Here is a 16,187-nt window from a genome sequence, read left to right on the forward strand (position 1 = left end):
AGGTCTGGGCAAAACGGTCCTTTGTACCAGAGGTACATTGTAGATGATTAAACTATATGGTAAAAATTTTAAAAGCACTGTAAATATATACAAAAACTACTTTTTTGTTTTTAAAGATAAGTATATTACTATAGGTAAGAAGTCAACTAGTTCCTTTTAGTTCCTTTTAAGTTTGGAGACCTTAAAGTTACTCTTTGAATGCCATTTGTTGCACATCCTGGAACTGAATTGCTCCCATTTAGCAAATCAGGTAAACCTGGAGGATGTCAATTTACCAAACACAACACCTGACAGCACAGCCTCTAGAGTTTGCCAACTATCCTATATAGTAGAGTGAAATAGAAACTTTGACAGATATTTTTTCTTTTTATTTCTTTTTTGGAATACAACAAGTTAGTCCTAAGGCTACTTGAATTTGCCTGAATTTTCACTAGATCTGACTAGTTCAATTTAGACGTTTAGGTTAGGATTTACCCTCACTCTCAGGCAAAGAACAGGAAAGCTGACTTTCCAGACTGAGGAAGCGGCATCAACACATTTATTTTTTAATAAACACCTGATTTGAAGATGGCTGAGTTATTCTAGTAGTTTACCCCTCCTGCAACTAAGCGTGGTCTAATTAATCCTCTCCTAAATGTGAACGCGTGTGTGTGAAAATACACGAGCGAATGGAGAAAGGAAAAGGGAACAAGGAGCCCTCCTACAGCTCTACGCACCTCTGTTTCAGCGAGCTGGGGTCAATAAAGCAGAGGCACGGAGACACGGCGACAGGAGGCCAGGAGGTACCGGGGCCGCCGAGCGCGGCACTGAGTGCTGAGACCGCGAAGGGGAGGGACGGCGCGGCCTCTGCTCCTCCTCGGGTCGGGGCGGGCCCGAGAAAACCCGCCTCCCCAGTGCCGTCCTCTTCACGGCACCACAGAACAGCCATGCCGGGCCGCCTGCTGCGCGGCCTCTGGCAGCGATGGCGTCGTTACAAGTACCGCTTCGTACCCTGGATCGCGCTGAACCTAAGCCACAACCCGAGGTGAGAGAGCTGAGCGGCTCGACTAGGGCCGTTTTCCTCTAACCCAGCGACGCCATCTAGACCGCTGGGACTTGGGTTAGAGGGCCGAGGTGGGCAGAGCTTCCGGAGGGCGAAGCCTCAAGCAGGCGGAGCCTAAGACGACCCAGGGACCTGAGTGGGCGGGGCCCGAGGTGGGCAGCGCCCGAGGTGGGCGAGGCGGAGGCTGATGGAGTCCGAGTTGGGCTGGGGGCCTGAAGAGGGCGCGGGGCTTTTAGGTGGGCGAGGCCTAAGGCCTATTTCCCGTCGTCCCCGGCGCGGCGAGGTCCGCTAGGACCTGATCGCCCGCGGGCTTTGGCTCGAGTTCTCGCTTTTGCTTCTGCAGGGGCTGGGGTTCCTGGGCTTGGGGGAAAAATAGGAACTTTTGGAAAAGAAAAGAACTTGTACAACGTGAGGGTGCGTGGCCTTCTCTCCGCCAAGGCAGTTAGGAGCTTGAAGTTCCTTAGAAAAGCTCCTAACTCCGTAGTTGGTATGGTCACAGCTCCGTAGTTGGTATGGAGAAAACAGCGCAGCTCGGCTGTGAGGATAACAGCTTGGAGTAGCTGATGAATAAAAACGAGCAAAAATCCAATAAAAGCATGTCGGAATATTGGATTTAGAATACGGATTCAGCGCTTGAAGAAGGGGATCTAGCTGAGTGGGTGGCCGTAGGATCATTGTTATTGCCGGCTTTAGTAAGTGGCCTGCTTGTGGTCTGGAAGAAGTCAACGTAATGCTCACTTAAATAGGCAAAGAAGTCAACGTAATGCTCACTTAAATAGGCAAAGAAGTCAACGTAATGCTCACTTAAATAGGCAAACGAGCTCCGCTGAAGGCTGGTTAATAATCAGAGAGCTTTCCCAGAGTTTCATACTACGGAAACGTGAATTCAGCTGCATCATTACTAGAATTGTGAGGCGGAAATTGGTTCAAGTAAACCAAGAAGTAAAAATAATACTTAAAAACTGTTTACGGAAATAAAAAGTGATCTTTAAAGAAGTAATTACTGTGGTGGTGTGATGAATTGGGAGATTGGGATTGACATATATACACTAGTATGTATAAAATAGATAACCTGCTGTATAAAAAATACATAAAATTAAATTAAAAATAAAAAAGTAATTACTCCTGGGAGAGAATGTGACAAAATATATAATGTTAACTTAAATTTGTCTTTGAAACTACACGCGTGTGAAAAGAGCCATTGCAATATGAGGATTCTCATTATGTAATAACATTCACATAATGGCTTTGGGTGTAGTGGGAAACTAGCCCTGTTTCCGCTTCTGGCTCTCCCATTTACCCGCTTTCGGACCATGGGCAAGTTCCCTAACATCTTCAAGCTTGAGTTTCCTTGTCTGCAAAAATGGCGTAATGAATGTAAGGACCCAACAGAATTTGGTATGTAATGGGCCTTTCATAAGCATTAGCTGTTGTTGACTTGTGTAGGTATTGTTGGGAGTCAGGTAACTAGAACTAAACCTAAACTCTTTTCTGAACTTCTTAGTTTTATGCCCTTCAAACACATGAGAATAATCTTCATACAGGCCAGTAACCCAGAAGACATCAAGACAGTCTGGCTTTTATCAGTTGAGGGTAGTGAATAGAAACTTTTCCCATTTTCAGGACCCTCCGATACGTTCCAGAGGAATCCAAAGACAAAGTTATCTCAGATGAAGAGGTCCTAGGAACATTACTGAAAGTTTTCCAGGCTCTATTCGTAAATGATTTCAATAAACAATCAGATATCTTGACTGTGTTTCCAGAACCTGTTAAATCAAAATATCAAGACCTACTGTCAGTTCAGCATCCAGGGGTGAAACAGCTTGAATACAGACATCAACAGCAAAATACCTTTACACCAGAAGAAATTCTTTATAGGACATTGGGTTTCAGTGTCACCCGAGCACCTAGCACATTGATTTCGGCTGGAAAAGGTGTCTTCGTTAACAAAGGATTGGTACCAAAAGGCGCGGTTGTATCTATGTATCCTGGTAATGACATAATTAGTACTTGGCCAAGAGTTTCTTATAAAAAAATATAAGTTCAACAAAATGCCTATCCCTGTAATCCTTGGAGTAAGGGGTTGTATTGGAAACTCTGATTTCCACAGATTTTTCTTTTTTCCACAGATTTTTAAACCCTGATTTGGAAATTAACTGTTTGTAAATTATCTCATGTATTAGAAAGTATCCTGGAGTATTTGTTGGGATAAATGCATTTTTCTTTTAAGGAAATTTTTCTAATGAATGTTTAAATTTAGGAGATTATAGTATGGCCTACTTTGATAAGACTGATTACTTAGAAATCACTAGAGAATAAGTCAGTTTGGCTTAGCTAATTAATAATTAAAGGTAAAAAATGATATGGGTTAAAACATGAAAGATAAAATTTAAACCTATAAATCACTGAATAAAGATCTTCCTGCCATTTCTAAACTTGAAAAGTAAAGAAGCTTCTTTTCAAAAGATCATTGACTAGCATGCTAAGTAGAATGTTACTTGTTAAACATATTATTTGCTGTAGTGGAAAGTATGCGTGAATGTTTGTCAGATAGACCTATGTTTTTAAAAAGTCATTCTACTATTTTTTAATTCTGTGAGTCTCAGTTTCCTCCTACACAACTATCCTAACTCCATAAAGACTAAATAGGACAAGCCAGCAACAAACAAATTAATAGTAAAATAAATAGATTAACATGCCTGGAACATAGGAAGCACCCTGTAAGTATTAATTTTCTCCTTTCCTTCATTGCCAATGAAAGGAAAAACAACCTGAATGTCAGACTCATCTATTCCCGTATATATCTACATTATTTAATTATTAATAAAAACACTTTTCTTAAAAGGCTCTTTAATAGATGACAAATCACACTCTACTTTAAAAAATAAAAACACAGCTTTGTAAAACTGAACCTAAAATGTGGTGTTCACATTTTTTTAACCAAAATAGTCATATTTTATTTGGCTGTGTGGACAAGTTGGTTCTGTGCTCCTTCTGCTATTGGCCACTCTTTAATGAGGGAAGGTAGCCAAAGAGAATCTGATGGTCTAGACGGGAGGTGAAACTTTAGAAAAAGGCAGAGAAATTAAAACAAATTCTTCCATGTTATGTTTATGTTCCAGAGAAAGGTCCTTATCATGATGTTTATGATTTTTATAGGTTGCTATAATAATGTCTTTGTCTTGTATACTAGGTACAGTATATCAAAAGTACGAGCCAATCTTTTTCCAGTCCATTGGAAATCCGTTTATTTTTAGATGCCTGGATGGGGTACTCATTGATGGAAATGACAAAGGAATATCAAAAGTCGTGTATAGGTAAGTTGGTGCCATGTTCAAATTTAATTATAGGAGGTAGAACCGCACCACAATGACTCTGACCACTAGCGTTTGTACTTTAAAGAAAAATCATTTAGGCAGCTGCCCTATTGATTAGACAAAAGTTTTTTAAGAAAAATTTCACTGTTCAATTCTAGGGTTAACTTTCAATTTTAAGATACAGAGGAACAATGTCTTAGCTAATGCTTTCACCTGTTTCAGATCTTGCAATGGGAGGGATCAACTTGGCCCTTTAAAAATGAGTGATAGTACATGGCTAACGTCAGAAATTCATAATCCACTGGCTGTAGGACAGTACGTCAACAATTGTTCAAATGGTAAGTTGGCACCTTGGGGCTGTGAGATATAAATAAAGCAGTGGTAATGCTCCTCCTTTGCCATGTGACTGAGTGCCAGAGGCAGTTGAGTTAACATTTCAGCTATTCTAAGCCCTTGAGTAAACTCTAACTTTATAATAGCTGATATCAAAGAGAGAGTTCGGGGAGATAATGATATACATTAACTGGAATTCTTTAACTTACTATTTTTATTCTGATTTTTCAGTAAATATAGGCAATTGATAACTGCCCTTTTGATTATTATTTTAATATTTTTTAATACTTAACTTAGAGATTATTTTGTCAGTGCCTCAACATAGCCTTATAGGTTACTCACTAGACACTAGACTGGTATCCTCTTTCTGTTGCTAAGTTTGTGAGTTACCTACCTTCTCTAGGACTTAACTTTCCTACAAGTTTGATTATCTGGCTACATTTAACATAGACTTTGGTGTTAGGGAGACATGAATTTGAAGCCTGATTCTTCTACTTAACCTTTACCCTTTCTGAACCTGTTTCCTGATCTTCAAAATGTAAATAAAACATCCAAACATATGTATATAGATATATAATCTAGCAGTGCCTGGAACATAATAGTGATTATTAATTTGAACGTTTTCTGAAAATTTAGAAAACCATACATCAAGTGCCATAATTCAGTACATAATTCATGACCTTATAAAATGTCTCTGTTTCTAAAAAATTCTGTACTTGTTCCTAGACAGAGCAGCTAATGTCTGTTATCAGGAATTTGATATGCCTGCAGTTTTCCCTATAGAACTGAAGCAGTATCTTCCAAACATTGCGTACAGCTATGACAAACAAAGGTTAGTCTTCTGGAAGAGCTTTTCCTATCTTCTGTCTTATGCTGTACCTAAAAATATATATATTTTCTATGAAAAAACTATATAGAGATTGGGGTAAGTTTTTTAGTGAAAAATTATAACAGATTTTTATGTGCATCACACTTTAGTGTGTTAATGTAGGTTATCTGAAATTTAAAATTTTCCATTAACTTAGCTTATTCTGCTTATTATTACCCACTTTTATTCTGTGTAGTATTTTATAAGTTATCAACCTTAAAGTTTGTTTCAGGTGACTCTTGTTTTTCCTACCTACAAAATCTTCAAATAAATTTTACTTTATTTTAAGGATCCTGTTCTCCATTTTACATGGAAGCACCCAGTTGAAGAAAGGGACCAAATTAGACTATTACTTCTTTTGCCTACTTCACTATTAGGTTCAGAAACTTAGTCAAAAAAAGGGAAATATTCAGAAGATATGAATTTTTAAATCTGCTTTTGTTTTTACCATAATTTATTTATTTTTTATACAATTGTTAAAGGTTACTTTCCATGTACAGTTATTATAAAATATTGGCTATATTCCCCATGTTGTACAGTACACCCTTGTGGCCTTACACCCAGCATTTTGTACCTCTCATTCCCCCACCCCTATGTTGACCCTAGTAACCACTAGTTTGTTCTCTATATCTCTAAGTCTGCTTCTTTTTTGTTATATTCACTGGTTTGTTGTATTTTTTAGATTCCACATATAAGTGATAAGAATATATGTATTTTTTTAAATAATGTTATTTATTTTGGGCAGCATTGGGTCTTCATTGTTGCGCATGGGCTTTCTCTAGTTGCAGCGAGCGGGGGCTACTCTTCGTTGCAGTGCGCGGGCTTCTCATTGCGGTGGCTTCTCGTTACAGAGCATGGGCTCTAGGCGTGCGGGCTTCAGTAGTTGCAGCACATGGGCTCAGTGGTTGTGGCATGCGGGCCCTAGAGCACACAGGCTTCAGTAGTGTTGGCACGCAGGGTCAGCAGTTGTAGCTCGCGGGCTCTAGAGCACAGGCTCAGTAGTTGTGGTGCACGGGCTTAGTTGCTCCGTAGCATGTGGGATCTTCCTGGACCAGGGGTTGAACCCATGTCCCCTGCATTGGCAGGAAGATTCTTAACCACTGCGCCACCAGGGAAGTCCCTGTATTTTTATTGTAACATTTCTTCTCTGATCAATCATTAAGTGGAAAGTCTACCGAGAATACTCAAGTAACAATTTTTAAATATAAGTAATTCTGTAGAGCTAAGAGTTCTTTATTAACAATGCTATAGGAAGATATTGTCTTTATATCATTTCACTGAGCTGCCAATTGCTAGCAAACTTTATTTTGTACAGGTCCTATTAAATTGTCTTTTGAAGATGAATGATATTTAAAACTTAGACTATTCCCTGTACTTAAACCTTGATAACTTTCATGTCTATGTGTGTGTATTTAACAATGAGGTTTTTTTAGCCTTATACTCTGGGGCATAATATTATTACTGTTCAACAAGTACAAGAAAAGTTAAATGAGTAGGAACATTGAAGGTGTGCATTATGTCTTGTGTCCATAAAAACTATTTTTTTTAATTCCCATAAATTATAAAGTAATGTTTCCAGCTTTGCAGAATACAAAGATACAAATTAATTTTTTTAAGTGTTGAATTATAATAAATTATAATAAATGTCATTTTAAAATGCTTTTTGTGATACCAGTTTTGAGGGCTTGAACATAAAAACAACATTTTCAAAAGAAGTAGTCAGTTGTATAAACAATTGACTTGTGGTCTTTTTAAATAATACAAAATAAACATACTCTAAAATGCCTTCATCAGTGATGAGAACTATTTCCTCATGGAAATCAAATACATAAAGTAAGATGATAGTAAGGAATCTGAATAAAATTCTCTAAAATCCATATTGGTTGTATTAAAACATGAGCTTGTATCTGTTAATACTTCTAATTTTGTCTGTGTTTCTTTTTGTTTTCAGTCCACTTCGATGTGTCATTCTTGTCGCACTCAGGGACATCAAACAAGGAGAAGAGCTTTTTTCAAACTACTATACAATTGTCAGCTAACTGTATGAAATTAGGTTTTCTATTCAGCTACTGAGTTAATTCTAAATGTTTTTGTTGTTTCTCTGAGTTCCACCTGCAGAGCAAATATTTTGAAACCTAATTGGAGTGGGAACTTTTTAGTTTTTATTGATATTTGTGTTTCAGTTCCATCATGAAAACTATTTGCTTCATTACAATTTCAAATTTGTAATGCAATTCCAGTGTTAATTGGTTTTCACCTAAGTACACAGTAGTTTACTAAATTAAAACCCACTGTCTGAACTTACAGTTTCAACTTTTCTTTTGTATATTTTGATTATCTCTGTGGTGGTTTATCGAATTTTAGCCAAGTCATCAGCAATTCTTGTACTATTGATGTGTACTAACTTCCATAAAGACTTAATTTTTCCAGAATATTCTAAAACCAAAAATATTTGTTGTGTTGTCATGAGTTAATTGGGGTGTGTTTGTGTGTGTGTGATTTAAAGATTGTTTTAGGGACTTCCCTGGTGGCACAGTGGTTAAGAATCTGCCTGCCAGTGCAGGGGACATGGGTTTGAGCCCTGGTCTGGGAAGATCCCACATGCCGTGGAACAACTAAGCCCGTGAGCCACAACTACTGAACCTGTGCTCTAGAGCCCGTGTGCCACAACTACTGAGCCCACGTGCCACAACTACTGAAGCCCGTGCACCTAGAGCCCATGCTCCACAACAAGAGAAGCCACCACAATGAGAAGCCCGTGCACTGCAATGAAGAGTAGCCCCGGCTCGCTGCAACTAGAGAAAGCCCATGTGCAGCAACAAAGACCCAACACAGCCAAAAATAAATAAAATAAATTTATTTTTTTAAAAATTTAACAGAAACAAAAAAAAGATTGTTTTAGCTGGTTAAGGGAAAAATGGGGGGTCATCATACTATTTACTGTATGTGAACATTTACACACACACACACACACACACACACACACACACAGTTTAAGAGTGTAAGATTGTTTTGGCATGGAATTATAGTTAAAAGATGGTGGTGGGAGGAACACCTATCCCCTATTCCACACTTCTCATATTTGGACAGCTTCCATAAGTAATTCTTCTGCCTCTTTCTCCACCCACTGGCGAAAGAGTGATTTTCTGAGATTATCTTTAGGGAAGAACTAGGCACCCATGGCCCAAACCCCTCTAGTTCCTTTTCTGTGGACTCTCCCAGCTGAGTCTGTTCTGGGCTGCTCTCTGCCCTGTGCAGGGAGTAGCCTGTAGTCAGCCCAGCCAGTGAAGGAGTGAGTTTAGTTCAGAGGTAGAGTATTAGTGAGCTGACCTGGCCTCAGCTCTGAAGCCACATTCTCCAGTTTTATTAGTAAGAGTTACTTTGATCTCCATCAACCTGACTCCTGCATCCAACCCTCAGTTCCAAACTTGGATAGGGAGGAGGGTGTTATTTTTTGGGCCCCTCAAATCCTAACATGGCACCTATACAACCAGATTCTTACCATCTCCACTGCTACACCAACAGCTTTTCTCAGTTTATTGCAATTTCAGTGGCCTCCTAATTGCCTTCCCTGTTTCCATTCCTGCCCCTTTTACAGAATAGAACACCAAAAGGGATTCTTTCAAACACAAATCAGATCCTAACCCGCCTCTGCTCAAAACTCTTTGATTACTCCTGCTTTGGAGTAAATGCCAGTCTTTCATTACCTCTGATCTCACGTCCTGCTCACTCCACCCAGCCACACCTGCCTCCTTGCCACTCCTAGAGCCTGCCGGGCACACTCCCACCTCAGGGCTTTTGCACTAGTTCTGCCTCCAGAAACCTCCCCCCAGATAGCCATACAGCTCATTCCCTGTCACCTTGCCTAACCAACCTATGGAAATTTACAATCCCCAACCGCCAACCCCTAAAATCCCCATCCATTTCTTCTCTGTAGTATTTATCATGTATGTCCATGTAAATCCATGGAAGCATCTCTTTTTCTCAGGCTCATTTGTTTTTTATTTGTGCCGCCAAGATTCTGAGATGCCGGGGTACTCATATTATTAAAAAAGCCAAGCCACTTGATCAAGAAGATCCTATTGGGCTTCCCTGGTGGCGCAGTGGTTGAGAGTCCGCCTGCCGATGCAGGGGACACGGGTTTGTGCCCCGGTACGGGAATATCCCACATGCCGCGGAGCGGCTGGGCTCGTGAGCCATGGCCGCTGAGCCTGCGCGTCCAGAGCCTGTGCTTGGCAACGGGAGAGGCCACAACAGTGAGAGGCCCGCGTACAGCAAATAAATAAATAAATAATAAGATCCTATTACTCAGAACTTTATGTAAGATACAGAAAATTAACTCCTGTGGCCATATTAGGTATTTAGGAGTGAAGTATTGCAATGTAAAAGACTTTTTAAAAATAAGTCAGAGGACTTCCCTGGTGGCGTAGTGGTTGGGAGTCTCCCTGCCGATGCAGGGGATATGGGTTCGAGCCCTTGTCCGGGGTGATCCCACATGCCGCAGAGCGGCTGGGCCCGTGCACCACAGCTGCTGAGCCTGCGCTCTAGAGCCCGTGCTCCGCAGCTGAGGCCGCCGCAGTGAGAGGCCCACGCACTGCAACAAGGACCCAACGCAGCCAAAAATAAATAAAAATAAAACAAATTTATAAATAAATAAGTCAGAAAAAAATGCATATTATATAGAAAGAGAACAAATATGGTAAAAAGTTAATTGTTTAATCTGGATTGTTCTTCATACTGTTATTTTAACTTTTGTCTTAAAAGTTTTATTATTTTAAGTTGGGAGAAACGTCACCATCAGCTTAAGAGTCATCAAACATTTAGTGAATGCCTACTATGTGAAGGGTCCTGGAAGATTCAAAGAATAAAACACAGTTCCTGCTGATAAAATGCTTACAATGGGATTATAAAGCGTACCCAGTACCATGACTTGGTCTGGACTGGAGAGGTGAAGATATTTTTAAAAAATAAAACATTGATTTTTTTTTTAAAGAACCACTTTTTCCTTACTAGAATTTTTTTTAAGGTTTATAAATGACATATCATTTCTGACATGCTTATGAAATGCTTTTATTAATTCTACACCAGGAAACAACTTTGTGGCAGTATTGGCTTTTTGTGTAAAAACAATCTCATCAAAATCGAGGTACACTATAGAGCATGTGTCTCTCTAAAGTGAATATGCCAGCTATAGTATATTAAACCTTGAAAAATGTGAGCATTTCTGGTCTAGGACTATGACTTCACCGCCCTGTGCACTGTTTTGTCAGAGAACCCAGATAGCCACAGAGAAGAGAATAAAGATCAGAGATCACTTACCTGGGTGGGAAACTGTAAACAGTGCTATATCCCAGGGACTAATGTAAATTAAAAATGAAAGTGTGGGGCTTCCCTGGTGGCGCAGTGGTTGAGTCCGCCTGCCGATGCAGGGGACACGGGTTCGTGCCCCGGTCCGGGAAGATCCCACGTGCCGCAGAGCGGCTGGGCCCGTGAACCATGACCACTGAGCCTGCGCGTCCGGAGTCTGTGCTCTGCAACGGGAGAGGCCACAACAGTGAGAGGCCCGCGTACCACAAAAAAAAAAAAAAAAATGAAAGTGTGTATAATGAAATACCCAATTTACAGATGACATGAAATCTTTAAGTCAGAGAAGCAGCTGGCTCAAAAAGTATACCATTGATGGAAATTATGGCCAAAATGGGTAAGGTCTACAAGTGACTAGATTATTCTGCTCCCACAAGGCTCTCCTCCCTCCCCTAAAAGACTAAAGCGCTATGCTCTTATATGGCGTTTGGCTGACCTCTTGGCTGTATTCAAAACACTGGTCCTTGTACCTCCTTTGAAGGCACTTCTGTGTATGTGTCCACCAGATAGCCCTGCACATTAAGGAAGAAATGTGGTTTTAGATAAGCAACTGAAGCAGAGACGTCAAGGTTTTTATCCTCCTCTTGTCCTTGTACAAAATCTGGACATTATGTGCAATCTGATCACTGCATATTAAGAATGGAACTACAGAGAGAAAGCTCTGGTCAGAGCAAGTGAAATATGGGGACAGACTTGTGAAATTAGGCTAAGGTGAGATATTTAGCTTGAAAAGATGAAGACTTAGGGAAGATATTTCTAGAGTCTACTAAACTATGAATATTATGATAAGGAAGACTAGTTTACTATAAATATATTGTCAAATAATAACATCTGATCAAATTTCAGATTTCATGTCTTCCTAAATGACAACAGTTACTGAGAAACTTGTTTGAAACATAACAGACATTCAATAAATACTTCCTGAATGAAACTAAAAGTACGTACAATCCCCACTTTGGGATAACGAGAATTTTATTATAGATGGAAATTTATTTTAGAGGAGTTAAAGAAAACTTATTTTATCTACCAATTTTATTACTTACCTATCAAATACCTTATTTACTACATCTAAAACCAACTTAACAGTGGTTAAATATCTACCCATGTGTTATAGCTTAAGAATTATTAAATAAAAATCTATTTGTGGCAAATACTCACACGAACCAAGAAAAAAAAAGATTTCCAGATTTTTATTTCTGGAACTGTACACCAGGTATTAAAGTACAACAAATACAAAATAATGCTCAAAAAAATCAGTGTTTATGTACAAATATTAAAATCAATGCAACAATAGCAACTTCCTCTTGAACATCTGATACTAAAACTTGTTCTGATTGTCACTAATCAATCTCATACTCACAGCGTACTTATTTCAAACTGGGACAATTGGAATCACTGGTCATCTAAGAGGAGTTTTAATATCTACCATATTTAACAATAAAACTAATAGTTTCCTCCTTTTAGTGAAAAAATTAAGAACTTTTTAAAAAACATAGTAATGTCAATATTTTTATAAATTATTTCGATTTCCATTTGTAGACAATGTGCTTTGAAACTCTGGGCAAACAATCTCCTTGGTGGTCAGGTTTATTTGTTGGTTTACATTCAAAGTTGAAGTATTCACTAGAGACTTTGGTTAAATTAAACAGTATCACTATGCTCTATTAGATCTGACGTTCTCAAATATTATGACCCTCAATTGTAAAAATTAAAAAGGAAACAATTGCACAATTCTTTGACCTAATTGTACACACTTTAGTATTGTTTAAACAGTATTCTACATCCTTCAAGTAAATTCAGCAGTTGACCATGACAAGAGGAAAACTAAACACTGAAAAAGCTAGCATGAAAAAGTGGAGTACAACTAACAAAAGTAAAGTATTGCTATAATCACAGCACCAGTTTCACTTCTAAATGAATCCGCTGTCCTCTTCAAACCCCCTGTACATAAAAGACACATCAGCCAACACTGCAACTGCTCACCATGGATTTTTGGTTTGTTCATACAAAAATAATATGGCAAAGGAAAAAGAAAAAAGAATTTATCACAGTTTGTTATAAGAATTGTGCTTAACACTTGATAATAAAGGCATTATTGTTTCTTCTTATGACTGCAAATCAGTTATTTTCATGCTCTCAAACGCAATTCTTCTAATAAACAGTAACAAATTCTCTGTTAAGATGCTTAAACGGAAAGGAAAAAACCCAGTAAATCCAGATTTAAAAGGAAATTCAATAAATAGCTATTTTACATGAATAAAGTCATAGTGGTACAATTTATGAATGTCACATCAAGCATGCACAAAAATGGTATTATACATGGAGGAAGCAGTCAGAAAATATTGAATTAGATCTAAAAAGAGATGAAGACTTTACATATATATACAAAAATCTTGCAAATTATTGCCTCATTTTAACAAGGAATTAAAAGTAAACGTTACCAGCCAGTTAGCGCTCTCTAAGAGGCTAAAATCAGATTGGCGTTTAAAAATCCATTAAACTAGCTGGAAATTATTTTTCTCTCATATCATTTCTGGATTTTGGTCAAAAATCTTTATTTAAATAACTAAAGTGTCCATTCAACTTGCTGATAATCAAAACTTCAGATAAGAAACACTGTTTCCATCTTATATCAAGATCCCAGCAATGCATAGATAAACTGAATATATTACTGCATCAGCTACTGAGAATGGGCATGTTCATTTAAGTGCAACTGGTATTAGCATTCAGTCATCTTTGTGTAAATTATTTTATACAGACCAGCCACTGTAAACCCAGAGTAAAAATTAAAGTTATAACAATGGAAGATTATGGCCAGTATCTTACTAAATTATAGGTGTATTCATTTTTAACAAAAGAAATTAGGTTCAAAGTTTAGCACAACACCACAGCAATAAGAAGCTGACAACTTGGAAAAAAATATCTGAAAGCAACATAGAACCCAGGCTACCCATTATTTACTGTGTGCATACAGGAATGCTAGACTTTAGATGTATAAATTAGAGACTGACTTTTAAGTTATTAATTTAACTACTTTTCGTCCACTGTGCTAAACTAACTTTTATAGTAAATGTGCTAATGCGTAAACACTTCAAAGCAATCTTCATTAAAATGCTGCAAAGAAAAGAATACACATCATCCAAAACTAAGGATGTCATTGCAGTTCACAGTTTGTATAATAAATACCCTCCCTTTCCATCACTACTAAGGTAACTACATTCTATCTATTCATCAGCACAACCTTGAAGCGACTTATACTTACAAATATCAGCAATGTAGCCAAACATTTAAGTTTCTGCAAAGCAAGACAACTAGTAGAAACTGAAAAATTTAATTGACAGTGCAAAAAAAAAAAAGTAAAATTCTGTGTTTTAACTGAACTATAAAAGCAAAGCTTATCACATTCTAATACTGCATTACATATTGTTTGAATTCACCTTATAACTTAAAGATGCATGTCTATACAGCAAAAATGGCCTAAGTTTAAGACAATGGCTTCTCATTCACAATGTTTGGAATAAAAATAAAACTGAGTTTGAGATGCAACTGAACGTCAATCACTTTTTAAAACTTAAAGTGGTAACGTACCATTCTATTTCAGATAGGAACTCACATTTTTCTTGCCAGTAACTGTTCAAGCTAAACAGAAAAGTTTAAATATACTTCAAGGTTCTACTGCATTTTATGTCTAAAATCTAGAAATTCCTCCTAAATATTAACACTTTGAACTGCACCACTATAAAAAAAACCTAAGAGGTGTTCCAAAATGTAAACCAATGAGTGGCAACATCCTAGGCTTTGTAGACTGTGCCCTGCAAGTCAACTGCCTCAGGATAAACTAAATTATCAATGACTGGTATGATTTTTATGATTACAATCTTGATAATGGTGGACAAAACCTCATCTAAATACCACACCTTCAAATGCCAAACTTTTAGCCAATAACTGAAGTTACACAGAAATCTTCCGGCAGTAAAATGACCAATTCTGTGTAAGGTAGCCCTGGTCTAGAATTCTGAAACAGGATCCAAGCAAGCGTCTTCATAATTTGCACGCAGTTCCTCGTGCTGGCTTCCATAAAGATGGACTTGCTGTTTTGTAAACTGAAGTGCTCTAGTTGAACAACATGAGAGAAGTTTCCATTTTTAAAAAAATCCTTGCATGTTTGTGCAGTTTAAAGAAACCTACCCCTGCTTTTATTTAATTAAGAAAATAAAACCAAAAAATGCTACATTGAGCAGGGATCAGGATCGGTACCTGTAAACATTGTTATTCCACTGCATCCATTACGGCAAAAGGAATTTACATGAATAGAAGCCACTCCATTCAGTTCAGAACATCTGTGCTGGTTTTGAGCTGGTGGCCTCTGTCTACAGGTTTTAAAATTGGGAGTGAGGGCAGTGGGGAACAGAAAATAGAAAAAGAAGGGAGTGGGGAAGAGGTACTGGGGATGAGGAAGAGATAAGCAGAGCTTAAAGCTGCACCACAGAGTTCAATCTTAGTCCCCAACTCTGCTGATCATAGTTCATTTCCACATTTATGGATTGAAAATGAAAATACTCTTGATAAATCAAGATATAGTTCTATACATACTGACATCACTGATGTCATAGTGAAAAAAGTTCAAACTTCCAGTGAAAGACTAAGCAAACCTGATACTTTCCTGGTACTGGTACTGCACACCCACTGTTTCTGGGCCCCTCACTCACGTCACTCAGAATGGAGGGCGGCATGCTGATGCAGAGCGTGGGCACTGATGAAACCATTGGTCTCGTTGGCAGACAGACTGCCAAAGTCAGCCACAGACACGGCCATTTTGGCACTGGTGATATGATGTGTGTGATTTTCAAAGTCCACACCCAAATTATTTGCAGAAACCTCATTCATAAAGGATTCAGGAACAGCAATGCCCATTTTCAATCTCTTTGCTGGTCTTTCTGACTCTTCACTGCACATGTTCATGGGGTTTAGCTCTGAGTGATAAAATCCAGTCTCAAATAAGTTAAAACAATCACTTTCCCCATTGCTGGGCAGGGTGAGTAACTCCTCTGTTCCAACAGGCACGTGATTGACTTGTCCACGGGGCGTGCTGCCCAGTGGAGGAAAGCTATCATCCAAACAACTCACATCCGCTGGATCGCAGACGGTCGCTACACTGCTGGTCAAAGCTAAAAAAAGAGACGGAAAATGGTTTAAGTAAGCGGTCTGACGTCATGCCACAAAGAGGATATAAGTTTGCCCCAAGCTATGGTAAAAAATGCAA

At 38.4% G+C, this 16,187-nt stretch overlaps 2 protein-coding genes across 3 annotated transcripts in view; one reads left to right on the plus strand and one right to left on the minus strand.

Annotated features, from left to right (window-relative positions):
- Positions 1-775: 775 nt before the first annotated feature.
- SETD9 (SET domain containing 9) lies at positions 776-7,860 on the plus strand. Of its 2 annotated transcripts, XM_082651458.1 has the most exons (6): positions 776-1,024; positions 2,666-3,033; positions 4,236-4,359; positions 4,582-4,697; positions 5,419-5,524; positions 7,512-7,860. In XM_082651458.1, the coding sequence occupies exons 1-6, from the start codon at positions 927-929 to the stop codon at positions 7,597-7,599; spliced, it is 900 nt and encodes a 299-aa protein (XP_082507584.1). In that variant the 5' UTR covers positions 776-926; the 3' UTR covers positions 7,600-7,860. The 2 variants fall into 2 exon arrangements, with proteins under 2 accessions (XP_082507584.1, XP_082507585.1); XM_082651459.1 differs by lacking the exon at positions 5,419-5,524.
- Positions 7,861-12,140: 4,280 nt separating this feature from the next.
- The window catches only part of MIER3 (MIER family member 3), a 30,311-nt gene continuing 26,264 nt past the window's right edge, over positions 12,141-16,187 (minus strand). The window contains exon 13 of the mRNA XM_082652409.1: positions 12,141-16,092. Within this exon, the coding sequence (XP_082508535.1) occupies positions 15,635-16,092 (458 nt within the window). The 3' untranslated portion in view covers positions 12,141-15,634. The remainder of the gene's footprint in view (positions 16,093-16,187) is intronic.

This window comes from Grampus griseus, assembly GCF_964374135.1.
Source record: "Grampus griseus genome assembly, chromosome: 3".
Taxonomy (NCBI): domain Eukaryota; kingdom Metazoa; phylum Chordata; class Mammalia; order Artiodactyla; family Delphinidae; genus Grampus; species Grampus griseus.

Bases quoted from the DNA above. Each gene is read 5' to 3' on its own strand.
- SETD9 (XM_082651458.1), top strand. From the start codon at position 927: ATGCCGGGCCGCCTGCTGCGCGGCCTCTGGCAGCGATGGCGTCGTTAC. The intron at 4,698-5,418 runs GTAAGTTGGCAC...ACTTGTTCCTAG, and splicing joins CGTCAACAATTGTTCAAATG to ACAGAGCAGCTAATGTCTGT. The intron at 5,525-7,511 runs GTTAGTCTTCTG...TTTTGTTTTCAG, and splicing joins TACAGCTATGACAAACAAAG to TCCACTTCGATGTGTCATTC.